At 55.6% G+C, this 20,334-nt stretch overlaps 1 protein-coding gene across 1 annotated transcript; it reads left to right on the forward strand.

Moving 5' to 3' along the window:
- The first annotated feature begins 156 nt into the window (after nucleotides 1-156).
- COPE (COPI coat complex subunit epsilon) lies at nucleotides 157-17,502 on the forward strand. The gene is made up of 10 exons (XM_006199036.4): nucleotides 157-330; nucleotides 7,165-7,227; nucleotides 8,560-8,660; nucleotides 11,435-11,587; nucleotides 12,803-12,856; nucleotides 13,364-13,445; nucleotides 14,555-14,710; nucleotides 16,000-16,068; nucleotides 17,083-17,157; nucleotides 17,295-17,502. Exons 1-10 carry the CDS (start codon nucleotides 205-207, stop codon nucleotides 17,340-17,342), a joined length of 927 nt encoding a protein of 308 aa, XP_006199098.1. The 5' UTR covers nucleotides 157-204; the 3' UTR covers nucleotides 17,343-17,502.
- Nucleotides 17,503-20,334: the final 2,832 nt, after the last annotated feature.

A 20,334-nucleotide genomic window follows, 5' to 3' on the forward strand; every position in this document is an offset into this window, starting at 1 on the left:
CAGTATGGAGTCAAACTACAGTTCCCGAGATGCCTTGCGAGATACACTTGCGTCTCCCGCCCCTTTACTCCCGTTTAAGAGTCTCTCATTGGCTCATGTCCAAGGAGGAACGAGTAAACTACATTTCCCGGCGTGCCCTGCGGTGCCTCCCTGCTTCCGGCCAACGTGTTCCTCAGGAAGAGGAGTGGGTGAGAAGACGGAAACATGGCGCCTCCGGCCCCCGGCCCAACCTCCGGCGGCTCTGGAGAGGTGGACGAGCTGTTCGACGTGAAGAATGCCTTCTACATTGGCAGCTACCAGCAGTGCATCAACGAGGCGCAGCGGGTGAAGGTGCGGCAGTTCCGGGGCTGTGGGACGCTGGGGGCGGAGGTGGAAGTCGCTTCCTGGTGGCCGCGGGGTCGCTCTCCGTTTTAAAAAACCTCCCTTTTCTCCTCTCGCTGTCCCACTACACTACCACACCCCCGCGTCCCCATCTCTTCTGACCGTGGTGAGGAATTATCCTTGTCCCATAACAAAACTCAAAGCTGTAACAACACTTGGATACTTCTCATTCAGAGCGCTCACTCTGCGCCCCGGGAGGCATTTGAGTAAGAGAGGAGTTCATATTCTTGTAGTAATAAGTGGTCATGATGCTACGGTAGAGTAGCATTAATAGCAACAACAACAGTAATAGTTCTTGTTTGTTGAGAGCCCACACTGTGCCGCCATACTCTCAGTACCCGTGAATTAGGGCTGTTGTTTATCCTCATTTTACAGGTGAGAATGCTCAAGAGAGAAATGGCTTTCTGCACATTACCCTGCCCCACTAGTCAGATTATTTCTCCCAAAACTTGCTCATTCATTCATTTGCTCCTCATTGAGCATCTGTATGAGCCAGGCAGTGTATTAGTGCTGGGCTCCAAGCAGTGATTATCTACACAACTCCCAGCTCTCTTGGAAACTTCAGCTCCCAAGGGAGGCAGACAGTAAACAAGTAAATAAACAAGATGCCCGGAGGTAGTGTGATGGAGACTGGTGGGAGTGAGCGTGGCTGTTTGAGAGCTAGAAAATAGAGCCCTGCAAGGTAGGGCCCAGCCAGTCAGGCAGTAGTGAGTGGGTGACAGGAGAGGGGGCAACAGGGGCCATTAGCAGCATCTTTTAGGGAGGGACATGGATATTACTCTTATTTTGAGAGTGAACCACTGGAATTTTTTTTTGTTAGTTGAAACATGGTTTATTTACAATGTTAGTTTCTGGTGTATAGCATAGTAATTTAGTTATACACATACACGTTTTCACTATAGATAACTACAAGATACTGAATATTGTTCCCTGAGCTATACACTAGGACCTGTTGCTTACCTGTTTTATATACAGTAGTTTGTATCTGCTAATCCCAAACTCCTAATTTATCCCTCCCCCTCCTCTTCCCCTTTGGTAACCATAAATGTGTTTTCTGTGTCTGAGTTTGTTTGAAGAATTTTTAAGAGCAGTGAACCTGACAGGGTCTTTGTCGGCCCTCAGGGTCTAGTGTTCTGAAGAGAGAATTACAACTTGAACCCTATAGGGATAAGGGGAGCTAGAAAGTGCTAAGTCAGAAATGGTGGGGGCTGCTTCACGGGGGAGTGATTAGATCAGGCCAGGCCTCTCTGACTGTCATTTGAACCTGAGACTGAACCTTGAGAAGGATCTCATCCCATAAGTTGTTGCAGAGGTGCTGGGGCACGGGTGAGCTCCAGGTGGTCAAGGCAGAAGAGGCTGGCGTAGCAAAAGTGGGGCGAGGATGACAGGGGAGATGAATAATGAGGTGGGCAGAGGCTCAGGCAGGGCCCTGGGGACCACAGCAGGGGTTTGGATTTTATCAAAGGTGTGGGAGGCCATGGTGGGAGGCTGTCTGAGTACTGATCAAGGGAGTGGCAGATGTCTTCTCAGAGGCAGCCAGAGGGTTGGGTGGAATTTGGATTCTGAAGGAGAGGCTTGCTTTCCCTCCTGGTCTTCGGCAGTGAACTGGATGTCCCTGAGCATCATCTATATAATGGGGACAAAACCCCAAACTGACTTCAGGAAGAGGTCAGAATTTGCTGTAATAACATTTGCATGATTATATTAGTTTCCATGGCTGCGGTGACAAATTACCACAAGCAACAGCTTGAGGCAACACATTTATATCGCAGCTTCTGTAGGTCAGAAGTCCAGCACGGCTCTCACCAGGCTAAAATCAAGGTGTTGGCCCGGCTGTGTCCTTTCTGGAGGTTCTAGGGAAAAACCAGCTTCCAAACTTATTCAGAGTGCTGCCTTTTAGCCAGGGGCCACTCTTAGCTCCTAGAGACTTCTAGAGGTTTCTCTCCAGTCCTCAACCTCACACATCTCCCTTCCAACTCAGACCCAGGCACAGGGTTCTCAAGCTTGGAGTCTCTCGAATTTCACCTACTTCTTCATTCCTTTTGTCTAAAAGCCCTTGGTTTTTAAGGGCTTCTGTGATTACACTGGACCCTCCTGGATAACCCAGGTTAGTCTCCCCATTTTAGGGTCCATAACCTTAATCACACCTGTTAAGTCTCTCTTGTGATGTAATGTCAGCTGTTCATAGGGACTGGCGTGGACTTCTCTGGGGGACCTTATTCCATTTAGCACCGCAGTTGTTATGTGCCTCTCTGCTGGGGTACTGTCGACCACGACAAGATTGAGACAGACCTGGGCTGAGATTCTGTCTCTTCTATGTTCTGTCTGCAACCAGGGCTGAGTCATTGCACCTCTCTGAGCCTCAGTTTCCCTTCCTGTTCAAATGGGAATGATGACATTCATCTCAGGGTCCCTGTGAGATTCAGCATCATAGTCATGTTCTGCCTTTCATCTTCGGCTGTGTGTCTGTCCTGCATACGTCACAGCAGTACATTCTTTGAGTCTTATTGTGTCATAATCAAACTTTACCATGCTGCTGAAAGAACCAGCATACCCAGTTGTACATAGAGAGTGATGGAAAACAAAGGATACAGGGTGGGAGGCACATAATAGCTAGTGGTAGAGCATGTGCTTAGCATGCACGAGGTCCTGGGTTCAATCTCCAGTATCTCTGTTTTTAAAAAAAACAAGAACAAAAGGAAACTAGATCAGCAGTCGCCCTTGCTGGAGGCACACTGCAGCCCAGTCTCTGAGCTGGGGGACCTGGCACCAACCAAGGCGTTCTCCCTGACGCATCCAGAAGAGTGGGAGTACTATCCCTGCTGAGCCATTTGATGTGATTTAGTTCTATTCCACAGGCCACCTGAACCTTCTGGGTTGAATGGTGTCCCCAAAAAGATATGTCCACCCAGAGCCTGTGAATGTGCCTTATTTGGAAAAAAGGTCTTTGCAGATGTAATTCTCCTGATGAGATCAGCTGGGATTTAGGTTAGGCCCGAAATCCATCGACTGGTGTCCTTCTAAGAGAAACACAGAGAGAGGTTTGAGGCAGATTGGAAAAGATGGAGGCAGAGGTTGAGGTGATGTAGCCACAAGCCAAGCACTACCTGGAGCCACCAGAAGCTGGATGAGGCAGAGACGATCCTCCCATAGAGCCCAAGGAGGGAGCATGGCCCTGCTGACACCTTGATCTTGGACTTCTGGCCTCCAGAACCACGAGAGAATAAGTTTCTATTGTTTTAAGCCACCTAGTTTGTGGTTAGTCATAGTGGCCCCAGCAGCTTCAGACGGGCACCACCAGAGGCAGCCCCAGGTAGAGTATCTGGTGTATCGTTACACTGGCACGATGTTTTTCCTCTTGTCAGACATTACTCAAGTGCCCACAAGGTGGCAGGCACCGCACAGGTGTTGAGGATGAAACAGTGAAGAAAGTCTTCAGGAGCTGACCGGCTACTATGGTCAGGTGACTGATGGCCACACTGGACAGTAAGGGGAGGGGGCGTGAGCCCCCATCACTGGCCTCCCTGTACAGTACCCCTTGCCCTCAGGCCTGGCTGAAAGCCTTTTGGGGCCACCCTGGGGCTGGGCATCGTGGGTGGACGTGGCCTTCTGAAATTTCTGGCTTTTGAGCTCCCAGGTGATTTTGATGCGCAGTCAGGACTGGGCACCAGAGCCTCACCTGGCAGCATGCATCCGAGTCCCTAGGGTTCCCTGGTCTACACGCTTGTCCTTGTTCTTTTTTGTTTTTGCTGGGGCGGGGGGGGGCATGAATTAAAATATTTTTTAACTTTATGTATTTTACAGTATCACATTTTTTAAAATTTGTTTATTATTATTTTATTTTGGGGAGGGGAGGTAATTGGGTTTTTATTTATTTACTTACGTTTAATGGAGATACTTGGGGTCAAACCCAGGACCTTGTACTTGCTAGGCACGCTCTCTGCCACTGAGCTATACCCTCCCCCCAATATCATATTTTTTAAATTGAAGTGTAGTTGATATACAATATTATATGTTACAGGTATACAATATAGTGACTCATAATTTTTAAATTATACTCCATTTATAGTTATAAAATATTGGCTATATTCCCATGGTGTACAATACATCCTTGTAGCTTATTTTATACCTGATAGTTTGTTCTTCTTAATCCTCTATCTCTATCTTGTCCCTCCCCCTTCCCTCTCCCCACTGGTAACCACCAGTTCCTTCTCTACATCTGTGAGTCTTTTTCTTTTCTGTTGTATTCACTAGCTTGCTGTATTTTTTTTAGATGCCACATGTAAGTGGTATCTTGCAGTATCTGTCTATCTCTGTCTGACTTACCTCACTTAGCATAATGCCCTCCAAGTCCATCCGTGCTATACACCAGAAACTGATAAAACATTTAAAATCAACTGTATTTCAATTAAAAAGCAAACAACCCATTTAAAATATGGACAGAAGAACTGAACGAACATTTTTCCAAAAGCAGAAATTCCGATGGCCAACAGGAACATGAAAAACTGCTCAATATCACCAATATTAGGGAAATGCAAATCAGAATCACAACGAGACATCATCTCACACCTGTCAACGTGGCCATCGTCAGAAAGAACCCTAATAACAAAATGTTGGCAAGGACATGGAGGAAAGGGAACCCTTGTACGCTGTTGGTGGGAATGTAAATTGGTGCAGCCACGATGGAAAACAATATGGAGATTTTCTCAAAAACCCCAAACCACCACCACATGGCCCAGCAATTCCACTCCTGGGCTTACACCTGAGAAAACAAAAATATTAATTCAAAAAGACACATAGACCCTAATATTAACAGCACACCATTTACAATCGCCAAGACGTGGAAGCATCCCAAGTGCGCATCAACAGTCGAATGGACAAAGGAGATGTAGCACATACATGCAATAGGCTACAACTCACCCATAAAAAAGAAGGATATTTTGCTATTTGCAGCCCTTCATTCACTTTTCTTTCACTTCAAAAACCAGAATTTTATGATTGGTATAAACATTTCCATTGCATCAAGAACAATGAAATACCTAGAAATATTATTGCGTATTATTATTTTTAATGTCTATTTTCTCTGTTCTTATTTTTTTCTTTTTTGGGGGGAGGTAATTTACCTGTTTATTTAGTTTTAGAGGAGGCACCGTGGATCAAACCCAGGACCTTGTGCCTGCTAAGCAAGTGCACTACCACTTGAGCTACACCCTCCCCTTCTAGGTTTATTATTTTTCTTAATATTTCTTTTTCTCTAAATGGAGGTACAGGGGATTGAACCCAGGACCTCGTGCATGCTAAGTACACACTCTACCGCTGAGCTGTACTCCTCTCCTCCGTTCTTATTCTTATGCCTCCGAGAAGCTCTTCTCTGGCTGATGGAGAGGGTCCTGAGTGTCTGCATGTGGGTCTCAGTGACACCTTGGTAGTCCTGCAGGGTCAGTAGTGGTGCCTGTTTTACAGATTGGGCAGCCGAGGCTCAGGGTTTTCTCTGGGACCCTGGTCCCCCAGGGCGTCCCACTGTGTCCTCACATCAAAGACACAGAGCCAGCATTTGGCCCTTTTTTTTTAACTGAAGGCAGTGGGAACCCCAGGTGGGTCATCGTCAAGAATGTCCACCTCTCGGGTCATTTGAGAGTCATTTATTTAGAAAACACCATGTTCCAGATCATGGCTAGATCTCCAGCCTGGCCACCAAGGCCAGAGCAAGCTGCTGGGACCCCGCGGCGAAGTTGGCCTGAGTCAGGCTGGGGCCAGGAGCCAGGTTTCTTGTTTGCAGTCTCCCTTTGCCTGGGAGGAGGACGTGTTCACCGCCCTCACACCCTCAGGCTGGGAAGAAGAAAGCGTGGTGACTAGGAGTCTGGTTCTTGGCCTCGAGGGAGGGCAGTCCTCGTGTGCTCCCACCAGTGGGGCTCCAGACCCTTTGTCCCTGTGCTGTGGCAGCTGGACAGGCCAGTCTGTCTGCTTTTTCCCAGGCCCTGTGCTTTGGAGGCCGTTGAAGTGGCAGCTCCAAGGTGGTCAGGCCTCCTTCCCACGTCACTTTCCTCTCCTAGACCCCGAGTGGCCTGTCCTTGCACCCTCTGGGCCGAGCTGCTGTGTGCCCACTTGCCCCAGGGACTGTGGGGCCTACAGGAAGTCATCCAGCATCCCAGGACATGGTCCAAAGCTGTCATCCTGAGGAAGGGTCCCTCTCCTGCCCACAACCTCGTGGGGGCCTTCCTCAGGGTCCTGCAGTGAACCCTGTATAATGTCACCTCCGTCCTACTTCTTGGCTCTGCGGTGGCTGGGCTGAGGGGGTGTGGTCCATGGACCTTGTCCTTGAGTACAGGTCGGTCCCCAAGGTCTCACCCAGTTTGGCTAGACCCGGACATCACTGCTCTGGGGCAGCTAAGCTGAGTTCACTCAGAGAGGTCCTCTGAGTGAGGCAAACCTCCATTTCTTCTGTTTGTCATGTTTAAAGAATGTTTTGAAACGAAAGCAGGGCACGAACAAACTACTTGGAAATATTTGTTATAGAAAGTCAACTGCCCTTCACACATCTCCGCCCAGGTCCTGTCACTTCTCCAGCATCGACCCTCCATCTCCCGATAGGCCTTTTTCTGTGCTTTTATAAACCCAGGCACCAGAGCATCCCCTCTACAACCCACCCCTACTGCCACCAACATCCTTGGACCACCTGTAATATTGAGCAGCTTGTTATTTGATCTGCACCCTGGGGTCCTTCCCCGTTGGCATGAGTGGGCATGTGGCCCCAAGTGTCCTGACCTGCCTCTGTATCCACAGCCATCAAACCCAGAGAGAGATGTGGAAAGGGATGTCTTCCTGTACAGAGCGTACCTCGCACAGGTGAGTGTGGGCGCTTGACCGTGACTGCCAGTGCCCCTGGGAACAAGAGTAAAGAACAGAGTGCGGGGGCAGGGACCACGAGCAGCTGGTGTGGCCACCACAAGTAGGTGGCCATGTCACTGAGGTTCCAGACTGTCAGGCTAGCGGGCCAGTGTTAGGATTTCTTGCTTTTCTTTTTTTACTTAATTGATAGATTTTACTTGTCCAGGACAATTTTAGGTTTACAGAATAACTGAGCAGATGGTAATGAGAAATTCAAATCCCCACCCCCACCCCCACCCCCACCCCCCAGGCATTTTCTCTTATTAATGTTTTAGGTTGGTGGAGTGCTTTTGTTAACAATTGATGCACCAACACTGGCATTGTACTTGAGTCCACAGTTTAGACACTAGGGTTTTTAAAATGCAGCATTACCCTGGTAATACGATCAGAGTGCATTCCCCTGTTCTAAAAACAATCCAGATGGTGCAGACAGGACTGAACTCTGCTCTGCCCCATTCCCACCCCAGGCCCACGGTGCGGGTGTGGCCACCAGCCTCTGGCTGACCTTGTCCCCCAGCCACAGCCCTAGATGCTCTGTCTTGGGCACTAGCTCCACAGATACCCCACCTCACATCAGGCCTCTGATAGCTTCCTGGATCTGTTTGCATCTTTCTCTCTACAAAGTGTTCTGGAGCCTGATGAGACTCCCCTCTTAGGGACCAGGTGCTTTTCACCCCCTGACCTCCAAGGTCACAGTCCCAGACTGTGCGTGGCCCCAGCAGAGTAGAGTGCCCGGTGTGCCCCAGAATCTCCTTGGATATGTTCATATATATGTGTGTATATGCACACGTGTGTACGTACACTTTAAAGATGATCATTTGTAGATACGTGGCAGTGAAAACGTCAAAACTGTTTAGAAAGAAATACAGTGAGAAATGGGTCCCTGATTCCTATTCCCCTCCCAGCAGTGACCTCCCTGCTGGGTGTCTGTCGGGGGGATACGTGTTCTACTCAGTAGAAGCACATTCCCAGACCCCCCTGCCCCACAGCTGGCGGGGCCCTCACCCTGTCACCTCACCACCGTGGGCTGGGCGGTGACCCATCAGGGTCTCCAGATAGAACAGTGGGCAGTGTGGCCTGACAGGTAACAGGTGATGCTGTGCTGGCTTCCACAGTGGGCTCCAGCGGAGGTGGCACCATGGACTGAGGGGTCCCTGGGGGAGATGGGTGCCAGCCCTGGGTGTTGGGGCTCCACCAGTGTGATACTGGAGCCAAGAAGTTGGCTCTGAAAATAGATAAACCACATGAGGAGGTCGGGCAGAACTGACAGCATGCCTGTCTTGACCACAGAGGAAGTTCGGCGTGGTGCTGGATGAGATCAAGCCCTCCTCGGCCCCTGAGCTCCAGGCTGTGCGTATGTTTGCAGAGTACCTGGCCAGCGACAGCCGCCGGTGAGGATGGGCGGGAGGGTGGGCCAGGGGCTTGGTGGATGGGCCTGGGTGGGAAGAGGACGCGGTGTCTGGTTGGCGTCCCTCTGCTCTCTCACCTCTGAGCCTCGTTTTCCCTCACCTGCCCAGGGCAGGGCAGGGCTGGACCCTGCTTCAGAGGGGTCTTGGGGGAAATCGGAGGTGAGGACTTGTGTACAGATAGCTAACAACTGTGAGGGCCTCCTTGTTGCCAGGAGGGCCTCCCTGGAGACAAAAGTTTGGGGACCCTGTAGCCAGTCTTCAACCATTGCTGCTCGCGCACTGTGCAGGTGAGGGAGTAGCGGCTGCACCACCTGTCCAGCATCTTCCCAGGATGGGGGCCCAGGTGACGGGTAGGAGGGGACACACCAAATCCTCTCCTGAGCTGGGTGTCCACCCTGTGCCGCGGACCACCAGTCATCAAGCTCCCTCAAGTGGTGGCCAGGAGAGGCAGAGGTCAGGGCATGGGGACCTGGAAGAACTGAGCATCCCTGGAGCAGGCCCCCTGTGCTCTGCTGCTCAGTGTGTGGTCTGAGACAGCTTGCAGTCCAGCCCTGCTGGCCTCAGGCAGTTCCTGCTCAGGCGGGTTCCTGGGCTGCTCTCCTGCCTGGGATGCTCGCCCAGGGGCTTGTGTGCACACACCTCCACAGGTGGGAGCCGTGTGGCCCTGCCTCCCCTGTGCATGAAGCACCAGCCTGACCCAGCAGGCCCCACAGCCCCTCTGTACCTCGGTTTCCCTCAGCTTCGGATTGGGCTGGTCATAAGGCTGCCTGGGATTGTGAAGGTAAAACACTCCGCAGGGGGTGGCTGGCATAGAAGGACCATGGCACAGCCCGTGACAGAGATGCCTTGCTCTGTGGGCCGACCCCTGCCTCCGCTCCTCGTGGAGAGCAGCGCCCTGGGTGCCATGGCCCGTAATCAGGCTCCTTCATCTACAAAGAGGCTTGAGGAGTTATTTGTGAGCAGTGGCAGCTGATTAGGGGTCCCCAAAAGACACTTCCATGTCCTGATCCCCGGAATCTGTGAATGTGACCTCACTGGAAGTGGGGTCTTTGCAGATGTAAGTAGTTAAGGATCTTGAGAGCATCTTCTGAATCCAGTGACTGGCGTCTTCATGAGAGACAGGAGAGAAGAAGACACAGTGGAAGGCCGTGTGAAGATGGAGGCAGAAAAATCTGGGTGGAACAGACACAAGCCAAGAGTTGTCCCAGCAGCTGAGGGAGAAGCCTGGGACAGATTCTCCCTCAGAGCCTCCAGGAGAATCCGACCCTGCCCACACCTTGATTTCACACTGCTGGCCTCCAGAACTGGGAGAGGATACATTCCTGTTGTTCAGTTCTACCCTCTTCACCCTAGCTTGTGGTGCTTTGTGACAGCAGCCCTGGGAAACTAAGACAGATGGCTTCATAAGGCCATCATGTCATCCGCTCTGCACTTCGCTCACCAGGGTAACAAACCCCATTCTCCTTCTGGGGGTGGTGGCTGGTGCGAGCATTACAGAAAAGAATCTGCAGGAAGCACGTGGCGTGGAGCCAGTGCTCAGGAAAGCAGAGCATGTCCATCCTGACAGCACGAACTGCTGCCCCACGCAGACTGCCGGGCAAGCAGGTGGTGAAGGTGCGGGAGCCCGGACGGACGACCGCAACCTGTTCCAGTTACAGCGTGTGACACCGTGCATGTCACAGTGGTGAGCAGGCAGCGTGTTCACACCCTGTGTGTCAGGAACCAGTCAGGAAGCTTAGTGAGGAGGCTTGGGAACTCCTCACACCAACCTTGTGTGACCCCTGTACACTTCTGCTGTGCAGAGTGGGGAACAGACTCAGATTTGAAGTTATTTGTCCATCAGGCACCTCTGGAGGGTGCAGAGAGAGTGACAGGTGCGTCCCTGCCCTCCAGCAGCCCACAGGTACAGGCACTTGGCCAACAGCCCCCAGCAATCCATGTGAAACGTACACGTTTGTCAAGACTGTGAGGATCCCAAACCGTAGCTTTTGTCCAGCAGTGACACGGAGCCGGGCCCTTGCCTCCCTTTTCTCATTAACTGTTCAGCAACCCTTTGAAGCAAGGGGTCCTGGCTCCTTGTTTCAGTTAAGAAGACCATGGCTCAGGTGTCCTGTGACACGTGGTGCCACAGGTGGGTCCTCAGCCAAGCCCTGGACTCCAGCCTGCTGCTGGCCCCTAGCCTAGCACACTGCCCACTTGCTGGGAGCAGCCAGCATGCCAGGCCCAGGAACCGAGGGCAGCCACGCTGGCAGTGGGGCATCCTGCACAGCCACCCTCAGGACCCCCTGCTGAGATCACTCACCTGGGGAAGGTGGTGATATCACCATTGTGAGATCCACCTGTCTAGAAGCCTCATGTCCCCTTGGAGGTGCCCCTGGCCAGCCAGCTGGTCCTTCTGCATCCAGGGGTGGTGTGGACACCTTAGCCCCCAGGCACTGAGGGCCGGGGGAACTCAAGGCCTGGGCCGTCATTTGTGCTGCTTCGTGGGCAGAGCCTCTCCTACATCACATCTCCCCATGGGGCCTGGAGCATCCTGACCCCATTTCTCCTGGCCTCGGTTTCCTTGTCTGGATGAGGGATCAGAAGTGCCTGGTGGGAAGGCACCCAGTGGGGCTCGGCAGAGACAGCTGGGCCCATTCTGCCCCCTGCTGCTTTGTGCCCCTGGGCACATGACTCGCCCTCTCTGGGCCTGTCTGTTCCCACCATGGTGAGGCCTTCCGCCCCTGCCTTGGGCCCTGAGATGCCATGTCTGGTAGGGATGCGATCGTGGCTGAGCTGGACCGGGAGATGAGCAGGAGCGTGGATGTGACCAACACCACCTTCTTGCTGATGGCTGCCTCCATCTACTTCCACGACCAGAACCCGGACGCAGCCCTGCGCACTCTACACCAAGGGGACAGCCTGGAGTGGTGAGTGGACACCCGCACCAGGGGACCGGCCAGCGTGAGTGGCCCTTCTGGCGTCCAGGCAGCTCAGGGCCTCATCAGCCATCGTCATAGGAACGGCGAGGGGGGCTGCTCTGAAAGACCGGGGCCGGGGGGGAGCGCAGTCCTCCATTTAGGCTGCAGCTCTTGTTCTTAGTCCAGAGACACTCTTTTCTGCACGTCTGGGCTGCTGCTCCAAGGACATGGCACCCAGGGCTGAAAACTCTCTGTTCCCAGCAGCAGAGCAGAAAGCACTTTTGTCTTTCTGTACCCTCCCTTCCCCCACAAAGCCTTGTGTTCCTCTGCCCTGGGCCCTGGCCTTTCTGTGTCCTCCCTGGGCCCCCTGAGGCTGGCCCTCTGGGCGCTCCAGGCCTGGGCACTAGAGCTCCAGACAGCATGCCGTCAGCTCCACCCCCACCAGGAGGTGGCTCTGGGCTGGTGCTGTGCCCAGGGTGCTGCAGCCAGGGCTCCAGCCCCGGAGGGCACAGCCACTCTCCCTGTGAGCTCTGGTTTCTGCCTTCCCTTGGCTAGTTGGTCACCGCATGTTCCTTCTATGCCTGTTTATGTCCCACCTCAATCCAGAGGAGAACTTGCACTTGCAGCACCTTAGAAACAGGCTTGTACGTGGCTGATGTGGTGGACGCCACGAGGGTTTCTCATGTTCCTCCTTGACCTGGTCTGGGTGCTAGGTCACATTCTGGTGGGAAAACTGGGGAACAAGTGGCCACATCAGTGATCACAACCACAGCTGTCTCAGCCGGAGAAGGGAGCCCTGGGTGTGGGCGCCCAAGGCAGGGAACGGCTGCTCCCTACGCAGAGGTCCATCTGGAATTGCATTTGGAAAGGGGAGAGGGGTACAGATGGGGGCGCCAGCCACTGCGGGGTGGGCAGGGAGTGGGCCTGGATGGAGCCCCTGCCCTGGGGACCCCATGAGAGCTCCCAGCCCCGAGCGTGCTCAGCAGTGACAGGCAGGAGCGCAGGTCCTGGGAAGCGATGGGCCACCCAGTGCAGTGAGCAGCACCTGGGTCTGAGTTTGGTTCTGCTGGGTGCCAGTCAGCCTCAGTGTTCTCCTCTACAAGGCAGGGCTGGTAGCCCAAGCACTTACAGGAAGTTTCTAGGAAGCAGCACCCACATGGAGCAAGCTCCTGGTGGGAGCATAAAGTGGGTGGGGGTTCGCTGACTGCCCACCCTACCCCCCAGCATGGCCATGACGGTGCAGATACTGCTGAAGCTAGACCGCCTGGACCTCGCGCGGTAAGCCTCTCCCCACCTGGACCACCTGGACCACCTGGGGCCCCTGGGCTGTGGCCTGTGTGTCGGGGATATCTGAGCAACAGCCAGACTGTGTTGGGACCCTGTGTTCTCTAGAAATTGGGCCTCTGTCTGCAAGGGGGCACTTAGCATGGAGACCATCCCAAGCCCTCCCCTGGCCCAGAGCTTCAGTGATGCATGTTTCTCCATTTATTTCATTCCAGTCTGTTGGGGTGACACACCATCGCTTACCTACTCTTCCCTGCAGGGTGTTGCTGGGGACAAGGGGAGTCACTGTGCCTCAGTTTCCTTCTGTGAGGCAGGCAGCGGGGCCTATCTTGCAGGGTTGGGGTGGCCTTCACAAGTATGCAGGGGAGTGTGCAGCCATGGGTTGGGGGTGGCTGGGCTAGGGGCCGAGGTTCTGGGGCCTCACCAACAGGGAACTTGGAGGGCACTGTCTGGGCTACTTAGTCACTGGGCACTCTCTGGCCTCTCTCCTCTGCCCCCCAGGAAGGAGCTGAAGAAAATGCAGGACCAGGATGAGGACGCCACCCTCACCCAGCTGGCCACCGCCTGGGTCAACCTGGCTGTGGTGAGCACCTAGGTTGTGCAGGGGTGAGGGACAGGAATGTCAGGGAGCCAGGAGGTGGAGGCTTCTGCCTGTGTCCTGCACTGGCTGCTTCTCTTGGGAGGGTGCAGGTTTGGGATTCCACGGATGTGCTGGGCCTCCCACTTCCTTTGGGGCCAGTCCCCTGTCCCCTGGAGGAGCCCCAGCCCAGGGTGCCCTGGCACTTTTTCCCCCTCACTCAGGCTTCCCGTGGCTTAGCCAGGGCTGGAGTGAACAGACTAGGGGGCTCTAGAACCAGACTCTGTGCCTCTCCCTGCATGCCTTCCAGGATGCATGGAACCGATCTGCCCCAGGCTTGGCTGCTGCTCAACCTGCTCTCCCAGCTCCTGGCCCAGGGCCGGTGCCAGTGTCCCCGTCACGCTTTCCCCCGAGCCCAGTCCCCCTCCCCCCGCATGCCTGGGCACCCCCTCTCCTGGCAGCAGCCCCTTTTCTGGATTTTGGCCTTTGGCTTTCTTTCTCTGAGTCGCTCTTTTGTGCAGGCCTCTTAAAATGTGCTCCCTGTCTGTGTGCATCTGCACTTCCCTTTCGGGGCCTGAGGCCTCACCCCGGCTGGTTTCCAGTCCCTCTTCAGTTTAGTGGGACAAACCCCAACAGCTCTCTCCAGTAGCCTTGCATTTTTTCACAAGCACTCTTGGTCTCAGGCTGCCCTGCAAGTGTGACGCTGTATCTTTAGCGGGTGGACAAAACCTTCTATTCAGAGTCCGAGTAGTCAGGGTCAGGGCTGGTGGTCATGGAGCCGAGGCCGCCCCTGACAGCCACGTGACCCAGTGGTCTCAGCTCAGACCTGGTCTAGCCGCCTGGCACTGATTTGGCCCCTGGAGCCGAGGCTTCCACGTCTGTAAATGGAGGGCTTAGGGAGCCAGCTGTGAGGGGGTTGCTTGGGCCCTTTGGCACAGCACAAGCTGCTCAGAGCTCTCTGCAGGGAAGGGGGCAATGCCCACGGAGTGCCTGCCGTGGGCCAGCCACGCTGGGATCATCTCCACCAGGTGCTGGGCTCACGCCAGGAGGGAGCAGGCAAGGGTAGCACCGGGCAGCAGGGCGGCAAAGCAGTGATGTCGAAACTGTCTGTGCAGGGTGGTGAGAAGCTGCAGGATGCCTACTACATTTTCCAGGAGATGGCTGACAAGTGCTCGTCTACCCTGCTGCTGCTCAATGGGCAGGCAGCCTGCCACATGGCCCAGGGCCGGTGGGAGGCCGCCGAGGGCGTGCTGCAGGAGGCGCTGGACAAGGTACGGGCAGGTGACGGGGAGTGCTGCGTGGGCTTGCTGCAGGGGCCCATGACGGAAACAGGTGCGGCAGAAACCCCCACGGGTCTGCCTTGTGGCCCCTGGGAGTTTTAATTCCTAAAAATCGGGATTGCAAATGAAAATCCTGATTCTAGCTTCTCTTTGGGATGGGAGGATCCCGTCAGCCTGGGCCTCGGTTGGCCTGAGCTCAGCGGACACACGTGCCCTGCCTCCTCTTCACAGTCACCTTGGCTGCCTCTCGAGGTGGTCCGTCACGTGGGTCTGTGCTTGGGAGAGACACCCACCATTCAGTTCCTGGGGGAGAGCAGGCTGCAGATGGGATTTGTCGTCGTCTGTGCCCCCACCTTGAACAGAGGGACTGAGAGTGCTGCCTTCTCAGGGCCGCCACAGTTGTCTTCTCCCGACCGACATCTGAAACGTTTTTCGCTGTTAAGATCAACTGACACCAGTAGGAAGTTTCTCCCTGCTCATCTCGGCAAGGGGCCAAGCTATCATCAGAAGGTTGTTTGCCAAGTGGGGACACAGGTGCCCCTGCAGGCTGCTGTCATCAGGCTGTACATGGGGAGCCGCCTCCTTGACCAGGGTGCCCAGTGCTGGCGGAGGGGAGATTTGAGTCTCTGCAAAGAAGGCAGCGCGAGTAGAGCCAGGTCTGTGCGGAGCCAGGGCCAAGCAGCCCCTAGGGCCGGTGGCGCCACGCGTCCTGGGCAGTGCGACCCTGCCGCGCCTCCATCGGGGGCTCTGGCTGGTGCTCCTGGCCAGGGCAGCGGCCAGCTCGGTTCCCAGGGTTCCCTGTGCCTCAGCCCAGTATGGGCGGGTGGGGTGAGGTCACCCACTTGGAGGTTCTGGTAATTTCCCACAGCTTCCTGCCAAGGCCCCTGGGGAGCAGGCGGGCCAGGCGGGGTCTGCCTCACGGTCCCAGGCCTCGTCATCGCAGCAGGAGTAGCTCGCTGGGCTGTGACAGATTGAGTCTGCCTCGGGTTGGGCTCTGTTACTTTCAGATTTGTGATAAATACACCCCTCCCAAATCACAATAAGGAAGGGGTCCGTGTTTCAAGTCTGGTCTGCACATGAAGCAACAAACTCAGAGGGAAAGCAGCTGGCATGAGGAGGCAGAAGGGAGGGCCCTGAGGTCACCGCCTTACAGAGAGGCCAGTGTAGGGGGCACTCTGGGTCTTGCAGCCCCAGCCCTTCCTGAGATGGAAGTGAGTGGGCCAAGTCCAGGGGACCGGAGGAGCTGACCTTGTCCGTTCAATGAACCCCTGTGTTTCCAGGACAGTGGCCACCCGGAGACTCTGATCAACCTCATCGTCCTCTCCCAGCACCTGGGCAAGCCTCCTGAGGTAGGGCCATCTCCACCCCCAGCCAGGTGCAGGAGGGTTTTCCAGCCCTCAGGATGCCTGCCTGGGGTGGGTGGGTGGTCTCTGGTGTGGCCCCAGCTTCAGAGGAAACTTGAGGCCTCAGGGTCTGGACTTTAGGGTTGGCCTGGGTAGGGGTAGAAACCAGCTCACCATGAGTGGGTGCAGTTGCCATCAGCCCTGGGCAGTTGACATTGCAGGTGGTTCCCCAGGGCCTCCACCCTGGCCAGGGCTGCAGTGCGGGTCAGCTGCCCTGTGGGCCCTATGGGCAAGTGAGCTGAGGCTCAGGGCTCTGGGGCTGGGACACAGAAACGGAGCTCGGGAGCAATCCTGGCAAGTCTACTTTATCTGAGGGCAGGGACGGAGGACAGTGGGCACCATTTAGGTGACTGACCCAGCTGGCCAGGGACCTGCCCCAGGGCTTCGTGATGATCTGTCACCAGCTCCTTGTGGAAGGACCCCCAGGCAGCCTCAGGGCTGGGGTGGTGCAGGACAAACAGGACGACCCTCCCACTCACCCCAGAAACAGCCACGCACCGGCCTCGGAGAAACAGAACCAGACGCCCCCAGCCCCACACAGTCAGGCCTGGGCCTGGCGGGGAAGGCAAGGCTGGGAGCAATGGCTCTGCCTGAGCCCCGTTTCAGTCCCCAGAACAAACCTATCTCCCTTCTCAACCCTGGCCCCTCTGACCTGCCCTCCACCTCCTCTGGCCCCCTGCCTCTCCCAGGGCCTGGGTCCCTGCCCAGCCCACTTCCCTGAACCCCATGGTGTGTCCTTCAACCATGTGCCAAGTGCAGGCTCCTTGCCAGGCGGTGCTCACCCACCCTGCAGGTCCTCTCTAATTCAGGCTGATTCCATGATGGGGTGTTGGAGAATGTGGGGAGATTAGGGCTCCTGCCTAGGTCTGGCTGGGTGGCCCTCATTTCACCCCGCACCCTGCCCTGCAGGGCAGAGGCACATGGGGTCCCCATATTTACCTAACCTTGCCTCCTCCACAGGTGACAAATCGTTACCTGTCCCAGTTGAAAGATGCCCACAGGTCCCACCCCTTCATCAAGGAGTACCAAGCGAAGGTGAGCCCTTGTAGGTGGCCCGTCTCTGAGCCCCAGACCTCCCAGGCCCTGTCAGGCAAGACCTGGAACTCGGGACCTGGCTCAGAATTTCTCCTTTTTCTCTTTCTGCCCCTTGCCGCCCCCGATTCATGCTGAAGGAGAACGACTTTGACCGGCTGGTGCTGCAGTACGCCCCCAGCGCCTGAGGCCGGCCCCAGAAGCTCTTCCTGAGCCGTGGGAATACAGGGCCAGGGCCGTGCTGTCCTCTCCACCAGGCACTTCTGTTTGGCCAGAAGCAGAGGCTGGAAGCCCAGCCCAGCCTCGCTTTTGTCAATAAACGTCTCCACCCCAGTTATCCCCACCCGATCTGTGTTTGCTCTAGTCACTTTGATGGGGGCATGTGGGAACCAAGGCCTGGTTGGGAGGGGCCTGGGCACCACTGACCAGGGCTATTCCTGGCAGAGGGCCCTGGTGACCAGGGTCTGTGAACAACAGCTGCAGACTCTTCCTGCCCCTTCAAACAGCCACCCTGTGCTGCCAAGCTGCGGGTGCCACAGCCGTGCCACCCCAGGCCCAGCTGGCATCCAGAGAAACTGAGCCACAGATCACAGCCATTGCAAGGGGCATCAGGATTCAAACACAGAACCCCTGGGTGATCTGGAGGTGGTGAGGATACTGGAAGCACAGGCCTCAGCAGGGAGTGGGGTGTGCTGGGTCCTCACAGAAGTAAACATCAACTCCCCAGGTCCCTACTCCTCTCCATCCTGTGGTGAGTCATGAGCCAAGACAGACCTGCTGTGGTTGGGCCTTGGGTGCTTGAGCATCGCTGTGCCAAAACAGCAAGCCCCCTGCCCTGAGAGAGAAATGCGTAGTGTGCACCGTGCAGTAAGAAGCTAGACAACAGAGAGCGGTCGTGGGAGTTAGCTGTGGCCTCTGAGATGAGGTCACCACTGAGCTGTGTCCACTGGAACAAGGATCTGCAAGGCCAGGTTCTGAGGGGAAGAGCACCCTGGGCTGTAGGAACAGCCCATGCAAAGGCCCTGAGGCTGCACTGGACTCAGTGAGCTGGACAGGTCTTTGTCTCTGGGCCAGCATCTGAGTAGGGAAAGAAAGAAGATATTTGGGCTTTCAGAGCCTGATCTTATCTGCCTCAGAGGTGGTCTCGGGAAACCCAGTCCTTGGTTGCCAAGACAGGACATAGAGCAAGGGACCTCCCAGCAGCAGGGCCTGCCCCCAGCCTCTCCCTGCCTGGTGGGGAGCTCAGCAGGGAAGAGAGGTGGCTGAGAAGGCTTCACAGGGCAGGGATATCAATCAAGGGCAGTGGTGTGGTGGAGGGAGACTGAGATGATCTCCTTAGGGAAGAGGCAGTAGGGGTACTATCCTTGAGACCTCAGCAACCCTTCACTGAGCCCCTGGTTCCTGGGAGCCCTGGTCTTCAGCTGCCAGCACCAGGAACCACTTTCCAATTCTGCTTTGCAGCCACCTGTTGGCAGCCTCCTACCTGGGCCCTGCCAAAATGAAACTGGAGGCTGGGCTGGGGCTGGTGGGTTGGGGCACGTCTCTCATTACTGATGGGTTCCATGGTGACCAGATAGTGCCTTTCAAGGGAGGGCAGAGATGGGTGGTTGGGATGGTACAGGGCTGCCCCACAGGCCCGGCTGGACCTACAGGGGCATGTCCAGCAGCCTGGGACCCCTTAGCCCCACCTCTGCTTGCCAGGTTGGCTGTGGCATTAGTCATCTAATGGGACAGATGAACCCCTACCCACATGGAGTGCACATTCAAAAATACTGAGAGGAGAAGGCACAGCAGGACAGATGGTGATAAGTGCCAAGGACAAGACTGATAGGGGGGTCAGGGATGTGCAATGAGCAGGTAACATTTGTTGGTAATGCCAGAAGTTGGTGGAGGAGCCCTGCCAGTACTTGAGGGAACAGCATTTTAGGCAGAGGGAACAGCTAGTGCAAATGCCCTGAGGCAGGACTGTGCCTGTGGTGTTAGAGAGCCACCTCCAGCTTAGAGGACAGTATGGCTAGGAACAGAGGGAGCAAGGTGGAGAGAGGAGGGTATGAGGGTGGATTGTGAGTCAACAGTGAGGAGATGGGCTTTTACTCTAATGGGAGCATGGAAGGCTGTGAGCAGAGGACGGACAAGTAGGCTCCCTCTGGCTTCTGTGTGGGGTAAGGGGGAGGCCAGATACTAGGCAGGAGGCATAATGGTGGCCCAGGGTTGCATAAGGCTGTACAGGTGCAGAGAAGTAGCTGGATTTGTGAACATTTGATGGTAGCATGAACTGCATGTGTATGCAGGACTCAATGATGAGTGAGGGGAAGGAGGAGAGGGATGAGCATCTGCTCGGCCTCCCTTCCATTTTCACCTGAAGGTCAGGTCAGGCTGCTGACCTTAGGGGACCCAGCCCAGCTCCTGCAGGGCTCACACTGATACCTGCACCCTGCACCTTGAAAGGCTGTAGGAGGACTCCTAGATAAGGGAAGGGAGGGGCACAGGTGTGCCAGAGTCCTGAGGGCTGGGATGAGGGCTATCAGTGGCAGGTGAGGCGGTGTCCCCAAGAGGTGACCATTGCCTTCCCTGATGGCCACTGGGGGCTTTGGACTCAGGGCTTGGTCATGGATAGTGGAAGATCACAGCGGGAGAGACGGGGCTTCTCATGAAGGTGTGGTCTTGATCCAGCCTCTGAGTGCCCCTACATGGGTGCCCATTTTCTTGGCCTCCCTGAAGCCCTGTGTTAACCTCCTGCAGGGAGGCCTGCCAGGTTCTCAGGGTCACAGAAAGAAGCAGGTGGCCCTCAGACCAGGAGTGGTGAGTTCCCAGTGTGGGACAGGGCCGGAGAGGCATGCTAGAGGGAGTCAACAGTCGAGGGCACGGCCTGTTGGTGCCCCCACTCCGCTCCCACCCTGCCTTGTGCCCCATGTCGGGGACACAGCCTGGTAGGGTAGAGGAGCCCAGCGTGGGCAAGGGGGTCCAGGCGGAGAACGAGGGTGGGGACACAGGACTGCTCCGACCCTACTCAGGTTCAGACCTGGCGGATGCTGGGAAGACACCAATGCCCCTCCACCTCCACTCCGCTCCCGGGTTCCTCTGTTGGAAAATGAGCCCTAGAGCGGGCCCGCCTCCAGGATACGGCACGACAACGCCGGAACTTACACGCCCGAGGTCGCCGCCGCTGCCACTGGGGGA

This window comes from Vicugna pacos, chromosome 22, assembly GCF_048564905.1.
Source record: "Vicugna pacos chromosome 22, VicPac4, whole genome shotgun sequence".
NCBI classification, from domain to species: domain Eukaryota; kingdom Metazoa; phylum Chordata; class Mammalia; order Artiodactyla; family Camelidae; genus Vicugna; species Vicugna pacos.